The sequence below is a fragment of the Callorhinchus milii genome, unplaced genomic scaffold, assembly GCF_018977255.1.
Source record: "Callorhinchus milii isolate IMCB2004 unplaced genomic scaffold, IMCB_Cmil_1.0 Scaffold1, whole genome shotgun sequence".
NCBI classification, from domain to species: domain Eukaryota; kingdom Metazoa; phylum Chordata; class Chondrichthyes; order Chimaeriformes; family Callorhinchidae; genus Callorhinchus; species Callorhinchus milii.
The window spans coordinates 24335585-24352482 of NW_024704742.1; the positions used below are offsets into that span (position 1 = coordinate 24335585).

The 16898-nt window shown below is 43.9% G+C and overlaps 1 protein-coding gene across 4 annotated transcripts in view; it reads left to right on the forward strand.

Moving 5' to 3' along the window:
* fhdc1 (FH2 domain containing 1) overlaps positions 1-16475 on the forward strand; it is a 42274-nt gene extending 25799 nt beyond the window's left edge. For all 4 annotated transcript variants that reach the window (XM_042338498.1, XM_042338488.1, XM_042338484.1 and 1 more), the window contains 8 exons: positions 1938-2023; positions 2122-2222; positions 2972-3042; positions 3143-3250; positions 3613-3683; positions 8682-8799; positions 10825-10989; positions 11638-16475. In XM_042338498.1, coding sequence (XP_042194432.1) covers positions 1938-2023; positions 2122-2222; positions 2972-3042; positions 3143-3250; positions 3613-3683; positions 8682-8799; positions 10825-10989; positions 11638-14079 — 3162 coding nt within the window. In that variant the 3' untranslated portion in view covers positions 14080-16475. The remainder of the gene's footprint in view (positions 1-1937; positions 2024-2121; positions 2223-2971; positions 3043-3142; positions 3251-3612; positions 3684-8681; positions 8800-10824; positions 10990-11637) is intronic.
* Positions 16476-16898: the final 423 nt, after the last annotated feature.

Genomic DNA, 16898 nt, shown 5'->3' on the forward strand with positions numbered 1-16898 from the left:
TGAAAATGACCAATATATTATTGTTTTTTTTGGAGGGATTATTATTAGGCGTGTGGAGTAAGGAAACTTGCCCAAGGTTTCGCCCTGTCTGGAATTGAACTGAGGTCTCTCGCTTGCAAAGCGAGTGCTCTAACCACTGAGCTGCAGGACTCCCCCTGATTATTACCAGTCTGCATCAAAAAACAGCATTAGCAAGTGTTAGATCCCAAATTATTTTCCCATAACATCCAGTTTAGGAACACTAATTCCTAATCTGGAGTTAAGATATTTAGGTTCTTGCCTTTTAAAGACCAGTTAATTTGGGATAAAATGCACATGGGCAAGTACAGTGCATAGTGTAAGTCTTACCTGCATAATACTTCTCAAGAAAATGTTGTTCTTAAACTGAACCTATTATCTTTCCATACTTGTTCCAGCCGAAAGTCAGATATGGGTTGAGACCCCGGATTTGATGATGTTGCGAATGCAGAGTTTCCTTTGTTTGGTTTCTGTTGGACTCAGTTTACTGTGAAAGTGTCTAGTGCTAAACTTAAGAGATTCCTTCACTGGTGCTGGGGTGATTCATTCAGTCTTGGCTTTTGAACATCAATACTGTTCTTAACTTGAAATCCTCATCATGCACAGGTTGTTCAGGCAGCTACTGAAACTTGACAACCTTGCTCGGCAGACTACGTGGTGAAAGAGCATGAATCAGTTTCCAAGTTATGAGAGATCCACGTGAAAGCTGAGTCTTCACATTTCGACTCTTTGAACTTGTAATCTGAAGTTGCTTCCTGTGAAAGCTATGACCATTCTTGCTCCAGGCTCTGGGAGTGGACGCACTTTACTGAGTATGTCACTCAGATGTGGTGGTCCTGAGAGCACGTTAGTTTGTGTTAAAATTGGCAGAGAACCGAATTACTTCTCTTGGGATCAGTTTTGATTTTTGTTATTCTTGGTGAGATTTGAAACAAAATATCTATATCTTGATCTCTTTCTCCACCTCACCATCTTCTATTCCAACATAATCTTGGTGGCCCCAGGCTTCTCTTCTCCACTACCAACTGGCTCCTCCGTCCATTCTCTCCTCCAACTGCGAGGAGATGCTGGATTTCCTTGAGACCAAAATCAAGGGGATCCGTTCGGCCGCCTCCACCCTCCCAACCAGCACCCCCTCCCCATCTCTCCCTCACACTCCGCCTCCTACCCATCCCTCCCTCCACACCTTTGAACCTGCCTTCCCTCCTCCTCATCACTACTATAACCCACATGAAGCCCACCATCTGCTCTCTTGACCCCATCCCTACCCCTCTCCTTACCTTCCAATTCCTCCTCCTCGTCCCTTTACTCTCAGACCTTATCAACCTCTCCCTGTCAACTGGTACCGTTCCTACCCCCCCTAAAATCAACTGTCATCATCCCTATCCTAAAAAAGCTTCGCTGGACCCATCCCTGCTCACTACCTACCGCCCCATCTCCAATCTTCTTTTCCAAGGTCCTTGAAAGAGTTGTTTCCCAGCTTCACTCCTTCCTCTCCTACCACTCCCTTTCCAAACCCCTCCAATCGGGTTTCCGGTTGCTTGGAACTTTGTGGGAGAATGTTTGAACATTAAACGCCACAGGTTTAACCTGCATTGGGATCTTGCTTTCATTGAAGTGTAAGCCCTTGTAGAGATTGATCAACGTAGATGGGCTTCCTCTTGATACATTCTTGATTTTCCAATGATGGCAAGGACCCAAAGCAAGTTAAGCTTATAGTATATGACGTGTGTCCAAACAGTTCTCCTTTATGATATTGTTGAGCAAAATAATCCCTGTATCAGCCATGTGTTCCATTAAGCAAATGATCTAAGTAGGTTTTCTCCTTTATGGTTGGGACTGGGCTTTGAAGGCATTTATAAAAACATTTCCACATATAATTCCACATGAACTAAGCACACGATTTATTTATCTTGCAGGCAAAAAAACTGCAGGCCTTTAAAGGTGACTTAAGCAAGCTGTCGTTGGCTGATTCATTTATGGTCCTGCTGCTACAAGTTCCAAGGTAAGATAATGATTCCTTGCTCTGGAACAATGCCTTGGATTTTCTTTTAATAAGCTCTAAGTGAATATTTGATAAATCTCTTTGCAACCTTGCTGCAGCTTTACTCTACGATTGGAAGCCATGGTTCTTAAAGAAGAGTTCGAGCCCTCCAGTATCACTTTGTACAAAGCAATGGAAACGATGAGAAATGCTGCACAAGGTGAGGTTGATTTGGGCGAATTCCAAAAGTTGAGTCTCCAGGCTCTTCTATTCACTTGAATGAGACCGTGAGTTTATCAGATCCTTGGGACGTTCTCCTGAGATCTGAACAGAAATTTCAGTGTATTAATTCTAATGCGCCACAGGTCAGGAAAGACCTGGGTTCAATATCAATTGTGATATTTTAAAGAGAATTAGATATGTGCAAGAAGATTATAATTTTAAATGGGTTTAGAGCGTTGCAGTGGAAAGATGGGCTGGTCTAGTAAATGGTCTTAATGGCCTCCTGTGCTGAAATTTCTGTTTCTAAATCTTTGCCTCAGTGGGACATTCACACTGTGGCTTCTTGTAGCCAATGAGTTACTGAACACAGTGCTGAGCAGGGACAAGGTGATAGTGAGGGGATATCACAAGCATCAACATCTGGTTGTGTTCTTCCTCCCACTCCAGGGATTGTACACAATGATCTTACAATTACCTTTAGTGGTCATGGTTTTGGGAGGGGAAAATTAGACAGAGCTAACTGATCAGTGACACCTGCTGAACCAGGTATGCATGTGAGATCAGATGAAGACAAGATTGGTCTTGGATTGAGATATCTATGTTGTATTTAACACCCTTTTATGTCTTTCATGAGACCCAACAGGTTGTGTGATTGCACATCTGAAGGTGTTGGTGGCTGTTGCATGATGTCTCACTCTGTTTTTACAGTGTCTAACTGAACTTTGTAATCTTGTTAATGTTTCACAGAATTGATGAGATGTGAAGAGCTGCATGCAGTACTGCATTTGGTTTTGCAAGCTGGCAATATTATGAATGCTGTAAGTGTTTTTTTAATACAATGCATATCGCTTCTAAACATCTTGCATGAAATTCTTGTACATTAACAACTTCTTCCCATCTTTCTCTCATTCTCTCCAGGGAGGTTACGCAGGAAATGCTGTGGGCTTCAAAGTTTCGTCATTGCTGAAGTTGGTGGATACTAAAGCAAACAAGCCAGGAATGAACTTGTTGCATTTTGTTGCTCTGGTTTGTATTCAGACTTATTTTCATAATCATGAATGCTATCGTCAATCCTGTAGTTCATTGTGAAAGACTGTGCGAATAGAGTTCCAGTTGTCCTAAGATTCTAGCTGAAACTGGAAAGCCATTTCCCATTGATAATAATGCCGTGTATTGAATGCAAAAATGGTTAACCTTCATTTGACGTGCACCGTGGGTTTTGTTTTCACTGGCCATTGTTGGTAATGAATGTCTCGGAGTAAACTAATAATATTGACTGCTGCAAAAGGAAGGCGAAATGTGCTTTGATTGTGGATTGTGCTTTTTGTTCTCGTTTAAAAAGAAGGGGGGAAAAAAGTCAGTATCATCAAACTTTCTTTGTCGAATAGGAGGCACAGAAAAAGGACACGGCGCTGTTGGCATTTTGTGAAAGGCTGAAGCATGTGAAGGAAGCATCCAGGTAAGACTAGGTGTTCAGATACTGCCCCGTGTGAAGGGTGCTATATAAATGCAAGTTGTTGTTGTTTAACACTCCAGTCATCCCCCGAAAGTTTTAAAGTTTGTCCAAAACAAAATTTGGCATCAGAGCAGGGAAGAAAAACGCTGTGGCAAAATCACTGAAGAAAATTATAAAAGTATTGAAATATCGATAATCCTTTTTTAAAACCTCCATTTAAGATCTTAAGTGGTGGATTAGTGCAAATCTCTTGCAGCTGAATGTGGACACGGAAGCCATACTCCTTGGTTCCCATCAATCTTTAAGCGCTTTGGGACGTCCTCCCGACGTGAAAAGCGCTATATCAAATGCAAGGATTATTATTATTATTCCTATGGGTCTGAACTCCTCAACTCCCTGGGCTCCCTCTCAGACTCACTGAACCAGTGCACAATCTAGGCGTCCTTCCTCCCCCACCTCCAGTCCCTGACCATGATCGCCTTCCTCCACTTCCGTCACATTGCCGCCACTGACTGTACCTTACCCCAAATGCATCCAAAACCCTCATGCATGCGTTTGTCACCTCCAGCCTGGATTACTCAAACGCGCTCCTTGCCAGTCTCTCCAGCTTCACTATTCAAAAAATGCAGCTCATTCAGAAATCTGCTGTCCGCATACTGACCCAGATCAAACTCTGTATCCTGTCTCACCAGTTCTGGCCAGGCTCCACTGGATCCCCATCACCGAACAAATCAATTTCAACATCCTCACACTCGTGTTCAAATCCATTCACCATCTCACCGTCCAAGGATGCACACTCCACCTCACTGAGCCAGTCCGGAATCTTGGCATCTTGTTTAACCCTCAACTATCTTTTCTACACCCACATTTGTGCCATGAGCCGCTCTGCCTTTCCCCATCTCCGCAACATCGCCCGACTCCACTACTGTCTCACACTGCAGGTCGCCAAGACCCTCATCCACGCTTTCATAACATCCAGACTATGCAAACTCCCTGCTTGTCGGCCTCCGCAACTCCTGGGCTGCAGATCATCCAGAATTCTGCAGCCCATGTCCTCTCCCCCCACCAGGTTCTGTGACCCTATTATCCCCATCCTCGCCCGACTCCACTGGCTTCCCATCACACAGAGGATACAGTTCAAGATTCTGATCCTCACCTTCAAAGCCCTCCATGGCCTTGCTCCCCCCCCCTATCTCTACGACCGCCTAACCCTCAACCTGCACGCTCCCTCCGCTCAACGGGCTCTGGCCTGCTTCACGTCCCCGCCTCGTCCACCCCACCATTGGTGGGTGGGCCTTCAGCCACTCTGCCCCCACTCTCTGGAACTCCATCCTGCAGTCCTTCCGCCTCGCCCCCTCCCTTGCCTCCTTCAAGACCTGTCTCAAGATCCTCCTCTTAGACTGTGTCTTTGATCAACCTCCTCCGTACCCTGCCCTCCACCCTCTCCGATCCCAACCTCCAGTTCAGGTTGGAATCGCTGATTGTCCAGCCCCTTGGGACGTCGCCATGATGTGAAAAGCGCTATACAAATGTAATTTTGTTGTTCACTGGCTGGCACCGCCCTACCTCTCCGACCTCCTCACTCCCCAATCCACCACCCGGATCCTCCACTCGACTAGCACCGGCCTCCTACTCTCCCTCGCACCCTCCATTGGAGGTCGCACTTTCAGCCACTACGCCCCAAAATTCTGGAACACCCACTCTCAATCCCTCTGCCTTTCCCCCTCCCCTTTTTCAAGTCCCGCCTGAAAACCTTCCTTTTCGACTGTTTATAATAATCCTATAATAATCCTTGCATTTGATTTAGCGCTTTTCACGTTGGGAGGACGTACCAAAGCGCTTCACAGAACACACTATAAAGTGAATTGACTGTATATCTGTGGGCGAATGCGGCAGCCAATTGCGCACAGCAATGTCCCACAAACAGTCGTAGATTGAAAATGACCAATTTATTATTGTTTTTGGTTTTGGAGGGATTATTATTAGGCTCTGTGTGGAGTAAGGAAACTTGCCCAAGGTTTCGCCCTCTGCCTGGAATTGAACTCAGGTCTCTCGCTTGCAAAGTGAGTGCTCTAACCACTGAGCTACAGGACTTATGGTCACTTCCCCTGACCTACTGCCTCGGAGTCGGGCTCCACCACTGTTAAGCGCTCTGAGATGCTACCCTACGTGGAGGGCACTAAATATGTGCAACTTGTTTTTGTTATAGTAGCTAACAATAGTTCACACAATTTTTTTTAATAATAGTACTTGCATTTGATATAAGGCCTTATTGCATTGTTGAGATGACTCAAAACGCTTCACAGAATACTATAAAGTGAAGTTACTTTGTATTTTGTGGGTGAAAATGTACTTAAAAAAAGTAAATTGGAGTGTCTTAAATTCTGTACTGCTTGCAAAGTTGCTCAATGCCCCGTGTCGCCTGGAAGTGATGCACACAGACCAGGCATGCCCCAGGTTTCATATCTGTACTGCCGGTTTGAGCTGAGCTTGTTGGTCTCAACTGAGATAGTGGGGGAGGGGAGGTACTGATATTGGCATCAGTTCTCCTTGAGCTTGGGAAAGGAAAGGCTCAGCCAAGCTTCCAGTTCCTGATCACAATCTTGTTGACCTTTGCTAGAAAGTGCATGGGTGTGAATGTTGAGTGAGGCAGGTTCAGGATCAGGCTTGGTAGTGATGCCCCCTGTAATCGCAAAGCCTGTTGAAGCTCACTATTAAGGCGTGAAGAACAACTGACTGATGCTGGTGGAACTCGCCCAGCTTGAACCAGCACTTACAAGAGAGGGGAGGGAGTGGAGCAAAACAGGAGCCCTTAAAATATCTACTGTGTATGAATGTTTGATTTCCGTACTCAAAGGTTGCAGAATTTTAGCAAGATGTGAATTCCTGTTGAGCTCGGTTCCAGTGTCTCAGTGGCAGATTAACACTGTAGTACATAAAAAGAACAGGAAACCGGAGCTCAGTGGAGGAGGAAATGCTGGAAAGTCCGTCTGCCACTTGGCTCCAGAGCAGCCTTGTTCTGACTGATGGTTTACCCAGTGGTCCTGTTAGTGGAGTAGCTGAATTTTGAGCCTAGTTCTCCAGCTCATCCCAATCAGAAGCTGAAGTGTAGTGAAGCATTTGCGTTTGCCCTTATATTCATTTATTTCCATCCCAGAACTGCAGTCTGCTATCTAAACATCAGGGTAACTGGGTTTTGTAATTGTCTGATTGTTCGTGTTGGGTGTGGCTGTCAGTGAAGTGCAACATTGATAAAGGAACAGGCACAGCAAATGGAAGTTGGCCATGTGTCTGGTATTTACTGAGTGCCTGTGGCACTGTGCCATTCACACCAGGAAGGTCCCAGGTTCAATCTCCACTCTGTTCAGCCCTCCACCCTTCCTGATCGCAATCCCCAAGTTGGGTGCAAATCCTTGACTGTCCAGCACCTTGGGACGTCCTCCTAATGTGAAAGGCGCTTTATAAATGTAATTTTGTTGTTGAGTGTTCCCTGCTGGAAAGTGTGGTGTGAATATCTGCTGAGCACATGACTCGGTTTGGCTTTGATATTGTCCTAACAGATCAAGAGTCTATCATCACTGATGGTCTAAGGACTTGAACATGAAATTGAATAGAAGCAATTAACAGGAGAAGGCCACATGTCAGACTGGCTCAGTTGGTAGCACTCTTGCCTCTGATCGTGCTTTCGATCTCCCTGCTCGCCCCCACCCCCCCCACCCACCCGCCACACTAACCACCCCCCAGCTCAGGTCCATAATTTTGTCTGTCCAGCGCCTTGGGACGTCTTCCCGACGTGAAAGGCACTTTACAAATGTAATTTTGTTGTTGAAACAGATGGTTGTAGGTTCAAGCCCCATGTTGGGTCTTGGATCTCAGATAGTCTAAGCTGATGCTTCATTGCAGTGATGGGGATGAGCTGCATTGTTGGAGGTGCTGTCCTCCAGATGAGATGTTAAATCGAGGCCCTGTCTAATAAGAATAATCCTTGCATTTGATATAGCACTTTATCACAACTTCGAGATGTTTCAAAGCAATATACTGTAAAGTGAATTGACTGTATATTTTTGTGGGTGAAATGCGACAGCCAATTGTGCACAGCAGTGACCCACAAACAGTTGTGAATTAAGTAACCAAATTATTTTTTTTGAAGGAATTATTACCCAGGAATTACCACCAATCAACCAATAATGGGGTTCCTACTTACTGCTAGGGAAACAGGTGTGTGGGGTAAGGAACCTTGCCCAACATTTTGCGCTGCCTGGGAATCAAACACAAGTCCTCTTGCTTGCGAGGCAAGTGCTCTAACCACTGTGCTACAGGACTTCTGTTCAGTGGACGCTAAAGATCCCATGGCATTATTTGAAAAGAGAAGGGTGTTTCTCCTGTTGGACTGGCCAACAAACTGCCAAATTAAATTGGTCATTCACTTCAAGGCTGTTTGTGGGACATTGCTATGTGCAAATTGGCTGCCATGTTTGTACAAAAAGTACAGTCATTACACTTTACAGTATATCCTGTGAAGTGCTTTGAGATTTGTAAAAAAAAGTCATACCAATGTAAGGGTTAATAACCATGATTAATCTGGGTCTTAATAAGGAGGGAATTTTTTTTAATACAAGACAAGTGTGTTATATCATAGTCCTCAGACAGTAATGGAATCAACCTATTTACATAATGAAGCTGTCCTTGTGCTTTTATCAAGGTGCAGTTTCCAATCTGTCAGTTATATTGCTATTAATGAATATTTATATTAAAAAAACTGCGTTTAAGATCTTTTCCTATTTGACCGCAATTTCGGTCATCTTTTTCTCCTCCAAACTCCTCAGTAACCTCACCCCTAGTTTGAGCTCTCAGACAGCTGTGTGAAGACTTCCTCCTGATGTGAAAGGCACTGTGTGAATTGAAATTGTCGTCGTCAAACTAAGCATGAGATGGTCTATGTTAAAGCGGGCCCACGCTCTTTGCATGTGAAACTCTGGCTCAATGACGTCTTTCTTTCAGATTGTCAATGGATAGCATTGACGCTGAGCTACGCTCACTGGACACCAGAGCGAGATCGCTGCAAGCCAGTTTGAAGGAAGACATTGAACTGCAGCATCAGATGGAGCTTTTCATTCAGGTGAGTTCATTGTTGAATCATCTCCTCCCTCACCTCCCCTGTGGGCATGTGTGTGTTTGACATCTCTGCCGAGCTGAGGAAATTAATATGCGCACCTTATTGTACCGCACATATCTGGTGACTGGAGATTGTATTCATTTTAAAAGGAGCCCAGAGCTCTAACCCATTGCATTGAAGGCGTCTGTGACAACATGATCATCCAATACAACTGTCTGTTGGTCTGTTGTTAATCGTATTCTCTCTGGACTGCGCCTTACTCGAGTGTCTAAAGTGCTCTTGGCTCTTGATCAAATGTAGAGCGTTTTACTTCAGGTTGGCTGCAGAATGCGAAATTTACCCCTATCAAGTGAGGCGATCAAATCATTCATGGGCCCCTTGTGCGAAAGTTGATTGTTGAGGGATAATTCCTGTGTCCCAACACCTGAGCACAATATTTGTTTTGCAGTAGTAAATAATATTTTGAGTACAAAAGAAATTCAATGCTAAATTAAGACTTTTGTCCCCTCAAAGCATTTGGCATCATGTTAAAAGTGAAGCGTGTAAGATTCTGCTGCAGAAATTAATGGCAGATCCTGACTGCACAACACTGTCAGAAAACATTTTGCTATCTCACCCCAGTGCCTGATTTTCATTTATTTGCCCACATAATGAATGTTGGCAGAAGGTGGGGCATCACAGCCAAGCCTGATGCTCTCCAAAATATTAATCAGAATAAGTTGTGGGATCTCGTTTAAAACAGCTCTGTTGCTCACTGACTAAAAGGATCAAATGCTGCAAATGTTATTGACTCCTGTCTACACGCCAAATATATAAAGTGCACCAGAGCACGAATCTCTTGAGTAAAAGCACCTTTGCCTTCAGTTATTTTGCTTTAATAGGTTGGATTATCAATGTGTTATAAGGAAGGAAAACAACAGGATATGTGTCATTGCACTCTGCACATTTACTGTAACAAGAACATACTGCCATATGTTCAGAGAACAAACGCTGGTGGAATGTAGGGAGGAGGGGGAGAGCGGGTGACTTTGCGGAGGTTGGAGAGACTGTTTAGTAGGAAGATTCTACTCGTAAAAGAAAAACAATTCTCGAAATGATAAAATGATCGTGACCCATGTACCGTACAGCGCGTGTCACATGAGACAAGGTACAGTGCACTGTACCATGCAGCGTAAACAGTCAACACTGAACTTTGACAAATGCAATTCAAATTGTTTGCTATATGACTGAACCTCTTAGTCTATAACTTGGGTTATCTTTATAGGTGATGGTTTTAATATTTGTAAACTTTAGAACAATAAAAGAGAAAGACGAACAGCCCCTTAGATATCTTATTGTTACAGTCTAGAGTTCTTAGTTTCCCAATTCAGTGATTATAAGCATTGACACACAGTTGTTTCAATAAAACTGAAAGTTGATGCAGTCAATATTTCTAGAAAAATTAGAATGATTTTTATTTTCTCCTCTCCCTGAAAACATTTGCCCACAACAGTCACTCCACTTTACAGTAAACCTGTGAAGTGCTTTGCAATATCCTCCTGACATGAAAAGCTCATTTTTCCTTGTGTTGAAGACAGTTCCATGGGTGCCAGTCCCTGTCCCAGTAATTTGCCTTCACAGAGCAATGTTAGTTGGTTATTTACCATAGGGAGTCATTGCAACTGAGGGTGAACCTGTTCTTGCCTGATGGCTATGTGCCTACACCTTCCAGCAAGAGTCTCAGAATGGTAATATAGAGTTGGGTCCTCATTAATTTTCTTCCTGCTTAACGCGGAGTCACTGATGGTTATAATCCTTCCCTTCTCCTCTCTTTCCCCCCCCACCCCCACCCCCAACTGCTCCTCTGGCTCTGAGCAGGAGGCTCAGCACAGGAAGTCAAACCAGTGACAATCTGGTCTGACACTGCACCAAGCATTCTGTGTCGGTGGCCATCAGAGGAAGGATGCAATGTGATTCATCTGCCCCCCCCCCTCCCTCACCCATCCATGGTTAACCAAAGGTGTAAGTACTGTCTGTGTTTCTCTGCAGAATACTTTGAGAGCAGTGGGAAAGCTAGAAGAAGAGCGATTGGAATTGAACCGGGAAGGTAACATTCTAATAGACTTCTTCTGTGAGGATAAAGAATCGATGAAGTTAGAAGAATGCTTTCGGATTTTTTGTGACTTCTGTGACAAATTCAAGAAAGCAGTGAAGGTAAGCCCGTTGCTGAATACTGTCTGCTCCTCCTCTGAGACTCTCCATGTTATTTGGGGATTTCTTTTACTGCAAGACTCTTATAGTCTCCTTGCTCGTGGCAGCAAGTCAATGATCAGACTACCGCACGCAACAAAAGAGAAATTGGCCCGGCAAATGTTTAGAGAAAAGCTGTCACCTTATGGCAGGCAGAAGAAATGATTCTAAATCAATCTGTACCAGCATGGGATGCCAGGAAGTGTAGTTTAATGCTAAAAAGTTTGGCATTGCAGTTATAGTACTGGAACTGTCCATAATTTTGTTTTTACCCCAATAGCAGTAAAAAGGTTATCTGTAAATTATTGCTGAGCTAGGTGTTAAGTAGTTAACTGATGACTCCAGGACAGATCTTGAAACAAAAGAGCCATTTTTATTATTAAAAAAAATTGTGTCACAAAGTGTGCCATTATCCTGCAAAACAGTCACTGGACTCTAGACTTTGGTACATCCTCCTGACATGAAAGGTGCGGCACTAAATGTAAGGATTATTCTTATCAAGATGATGGATTGCAGCAGCTCTATACAGTATTTTGTGGAAAATAATTTTGGCTGTGGGGAAACAAATGGTGGATGTAGTTGCTGAGAGATTGGAATCTTTGTGTCCTACAGGAGAATCGGGAGAGAGAAATTCGAGAGCTCAGTCAACAGCAGAGGAAAAAGGAACTTGAAGAGAAGCGACACTCGTGGGCTGCCGGGGAGCGAAACGGGTTTGGGAGAAGCAACAGTGAAAACGATGTGGAATTCCTCTCCAAGGATGGACTGCAGGACTTGTTTGGACATCAGCGTCCTCGAAGCCCAGGGGATACAAACCAAACTAAAATCAGGCGTAAACGGTCATCCGTAGGCCCAATAATGGATAGACAATTACTGTCATTTTTGCAGGATGCTGGTTCAGGTGAAAAGGCAGAGTTAAACAGCCCATCTATCACTAGGCAAAGGGTATCCTGGAAAGAAACATCAGAAAATCGAGAATTAAGCTCAGGTAATACACACTTGGACCAGAGATTGGCTGCAAAAGGTCTTCGTCGAGCAGCTTCAACTTTGTCTTCTGTTGTTGGGAATAGTAGTAGAAGGCATTACAGCAACCCGGAGACTGGAGACGGGCAGCTATACACCAACATAGAGACTGGAAATAGAAGGCATTATAGCAACCCAGAGGCTGAAGATCAAAGGCATCGTACCAACACAGAGATTGGTGAAAGAAGGAATGATAGCAACACAGAGAATAGTGACAGAAGGCATTATAACAACACAGAGACTGGAGACAGGAACTACAACAACACAGAAACTGGTGATCGAAGGAGTTACACTAGCACAGAGAAAACTGACAGAAGGCATTACAGCGACCCAGAGACTGGAGATCGATTCAATCACAGTGTAAGTGGGCTTGATGTGTACAGGAACAATCCGAATGCAAAAGAGAATCGAGACAACGGAAAGGACATGGAGTGCACAAACTTAAACCAGATGACTGTAGCGATTGAGGGACATGAGCTTATTCCGGGATTGCAAACATTTAGTTGCTCTAAAGTAAACAGCCCATCAGCACAACATGGTGATCTTACATTAATAGACCTGGAGTCACTCGATGACTCTAGTTTGCAGACTCCAATTACTGACTTGAGTTGCCAATCTCCAGCGACGGACTTGAGCTTGCAGACTCCAACTGACTCTGATATAAGTATGCGCTCTCCCAGCCAGAGCTCGAAAGGCCTTCATTGTTCCAACACTGAATCTTATCAGGTTACAAATTCTCTTTCATCCCTCCAAATAGAGGAGGATGTAGGAAGGGCCGAAGCATCTGCAATGAGCCCGGATACCGCAACCTCACCCGGGAGCTTTGCTTCAAACCACGAGTGTGGATCGTTTTGTTTGCCGGGATACAGAGATGATGGCAATTGTTCGGCATCTTCGGAGAGGGATGGAACAAAAGACCTCTGTCATGAGGCTGAGATGGAATTGCACGAGGTATTTGATAAAAAGGAGGACTGTATTGCTGATCAGACAACGGTTTGCAATGATTTGGAGGGAGCGCCACTTGGTAACGCTTCTGTTTCTGTGCCTGAAGAACTTGGCGTTCAGGATGTTCTTGCCCCTGATGCAGGCTCCATCAAAAAAGATTCACGCAATGAAACCAAGAAGGTTTCCAATTTGAAGCACCTTGGTGCTGCTAAAGAGAAGGCAAGGGTCATTCCGAAACCAACGGAGCTTTGTGTCATCAGTGCAGTTCGTTCAAAATCTCCAAGGACACAAAAGCATGTTAATAATAATGAGCAAATGCGAAGGGTTTTACCAATATCAAAATTGCCTGAAAGATCGAATAATGATAAGAGAACAGAAAGGAAAGTGTTGAGTGGTAATGAACTGAAGCCACTTCAAAAGATCTCAGGATTACATAGGAAAGGCAGCCATTCGAAGACTCATAAAGCCGGCATTCCTGTCCTGGGTGCAAAGCCATCGTATGGGAACTCTGCCTCAGGTAATTCATCAATGGCTCTGCCAAAGCGTCGAGAATCACTGAGAAAGCCGTGTGCTAAACCCATCCAATATACTCCCAGACTGAAAACTGAGGAAAACACTAAGATGTGCCGCTCGTCAGTGCCAGGTGCATCCAAGCCTGACCTAGATGCAAGTAAAGTGGCACAACCAACAGGGAGAAAGAGCACAACTGTGCCAAATCGCACACCGAGCTTTGCCAGGAACACTGTGGCCTCCTCTTCTCGGCGTAATAAGACAGACTCCAAAACAATGGCAGATGGACCTCAACAAGCCTCCAAATTGGTGGCTCCTGTCAGGATTCCTTCACTAAAGCAAATTGTGAGTAAGTGTGGGGCAGGCAATGCCATGGGCAGCGAAAATGGACGTGTGAAAAGAGCAAACAGCCCAAAAGTGGCCAGCAACCTCCCAGAGCCAAGCCGAGTCCCAGTGTACAAAGCACAAGCCACTTCCACAGGGAACAGACGTTCACTGAAGTCCACAGAAAGTAGGCCAAATGTAGGAGCAGAGAGCAATGGAAATCGGATAAGTCCAGGCAGCATAAAGTGGAAATGAGATTCTTTCATCGAGTGTAGATGATGGTCAGAGCAGATTAAAAGTGATGGACAAAATTTGCTGAACTGGAATCCTCTCTCTCTCCGAACTTGCATCCACTTCAGCTTTTCATTGGCTTCACGTTGAGGCTATCTGATAACTCATGACTGCAGGAGCCCTGGATACGCTGCCAGAGGGCCCGAGAGTTGAATCCCAGCCAAGATGGATGCTCAAGAGATTGCTGCTCTGAGTAGATGAGCGTTGCTGGTGTTTGGGCGAGCTGCTAGGCGAAGCGAGTTGTGGCATTGGAAGGAGGAGAAACTGCCAGAGTGGCCTGTCAGACGTGGCAGTGGCAATGTTGAATTGAACTGCAGAGCTGTCCACAGGCTGGACCCCTTCCGCTGCCTGCCCACCTGCCAGTCCACCCTTTCTGCACCTTTTTCCCCATTCTTCCCCCCACCAAGCTCCCTGAGGAAATAGGAGATGGGAGATGGAGACCAAAAGGACAAATGCTATATTTAAAGAAAAAAAAACAAGTAATAAAAATAGGAACTGGATTTTGCATTCAACTGAATCCAAACCAGTGTGAACCAACATATAAATCGATGGTGACTTGGTTGATTGCTTGGGAGAGAGAAGTGGTGTGTAATGTTTTGTTGAACTGGAGAGCTGCTTCCTGTAATGAATTTTGATGTATTATGTGACACTGTCAAAGCCACTCCAGCTTTTTCAGTGATTTTTTTTCTCCCCCTCTCTTTCTCTTAAATTGTCTGTCTTCAAATTTCCTGTAAGGTACATATTTAACATTGCATTGGCCTGCTTTTTGTTTAAGGAGTAAGAGAGGTTATTGCTATGAAGTGTATAGATAGCAGTGAATGAAGAGGTGTGCTGAAATTTCCACTCGATTACTTAAACTGCAGCACCGTCATTTTTTTGTATTGTGATATGTATAACGTATACAATACAGACTCATAGGAAAGTCTGTGTAGCTAATGCATAGGAATGTTAGCTGGTGACTTGCCAGTAAAACCCATTGATGGGACTTGCCATCATTTGTTCAGTTGCTTCTCTTCAGGTTCTCTGTTTTGTTAGGCTGTGCAGAGCAGAGTTTCAGATCCATAAAGGCCACAGTTTGTTGCCACATTGTGCTGTGTAACATCGTTTTGAAATGCTCTGAAATTCTATAGCTGTAAGAAATGGCCACCGTTATGGATGCCATGTGCAATGTGACGGAAAGTGGAGCACTGAATTTTGTGGATGATAATGATCCATTCATCGTCGAATGTTAGATGATCAATCATTTTTTCAGCACAGAGTGCACTAAAATGCATCCCTTTCATAATTAACAGTGCCTGTGTAAATACTGGTGCATGTCATCTATCAAAATATACATATATTGTGTGTGTGTATATGTGTGTGTGTATATATATATATATAGAGAGAGAGGTGTGTTGGTGCATACATGTGTATGGGTGAGTATGTGTGTGCATACACTCTCTGTTTCTTCAGTCTCGGTTTGACGCTACAAAATCTGTTCATCTGTTTACAGTGGCTTCAGCTATTCATAGCTCTTTTCTAGGGACAGCAAGAATAGGCATGTTCTCACCCTTCATTCAGGTCATGTGTTTTTGTTTTTCCCCAAATGAGGAATTGTACCCTGTCCCTCTCCAGAGGGTATATTCAGATGTTTAAGAAAATGTTTCTTCCCCTATTGGACGTGTCACTGGCCCACTTGGAGACTGTGATAAACTGACTCTGCTCTAGGTGAGATGGAGCAAGTGACTGTAATCTGCTACCTTCACGTATGCTGGGAAAAAGAATTGTGATCCATGTTGATGCCAATTTTTGAAAATGTCAACTAAACACACGCACATAATTGGAAGATTGTCGAGATGAAGGAATGCTGTTCCTTTTAACTTTCTCCCATGTACACACACACCCGCCCCACACCTCCCCATGTCTGTAAATAAATTGTTCTGGAAATGAATCATTCTATGTCATCAACTGGACCAAATTGTGTTAAGTGTGAATCTGGCAAATCAAGATACACTTGATCAGTCCATGAGTAACCACCTCTCCCTCCTTCCATGTCCTTTGTGCATTTGCGTCTTGTGTATGAGATTCTGACAGCTATTTGTTTCTTTAGTTTTTTTTTGAATCATGTACCGTTCAGTTCTGATTGTTGTGTAATGGAGGCCAGTGTGTTTGGGGCAGGTGCTTTATTTTATTACCTTTTTATTGGTATCTGTCTGTCCCATGTTTTAAAGTACTAACGGTCACTTCAGCTTGTAATATAATGTTAATTTTCGAACGAAAGAGATGCATCTTTGTAAAATTGAGATGAGGTGTTGTACACAGGAACATTTGCACGTCTCCTCATAACTTCTGTTCAGTCAAGTATTAAAAAGTCAATGCTGTCTCATTGAATGTCGTCATCTCTTTAGTGGGCGGTTAAGTACCATCGCTGCGTGACTACATTACTGAGAGGCAGCAACAATTTGCTGTGTGGTTGATGTTTAGCAAAGTGTTGTATAACACAGGCACAAACTAAGATATAGTGGTACTTCATAAATGCCAGGAATGGAAATTTTATATTCTGTTGGCACATTATGACCCAGGTCGCGGATTTGTAAAACCATCCAAATCCTTTGCGAGCCCTTGATTAACTAATATACTTTTATACTATATACAAAATTTCTGCGCGCTGCCTTCATTTCCAGGTCACAATTCTTTTATTAAATGCTATAAAGTTATAATTTTGCTGCTGTGGTAGGTCTGTCATCCGCCCTTCTTAAATAACTCACACGTGCTCTCGCTAGCTTCTCAAATTACTGCCCTAT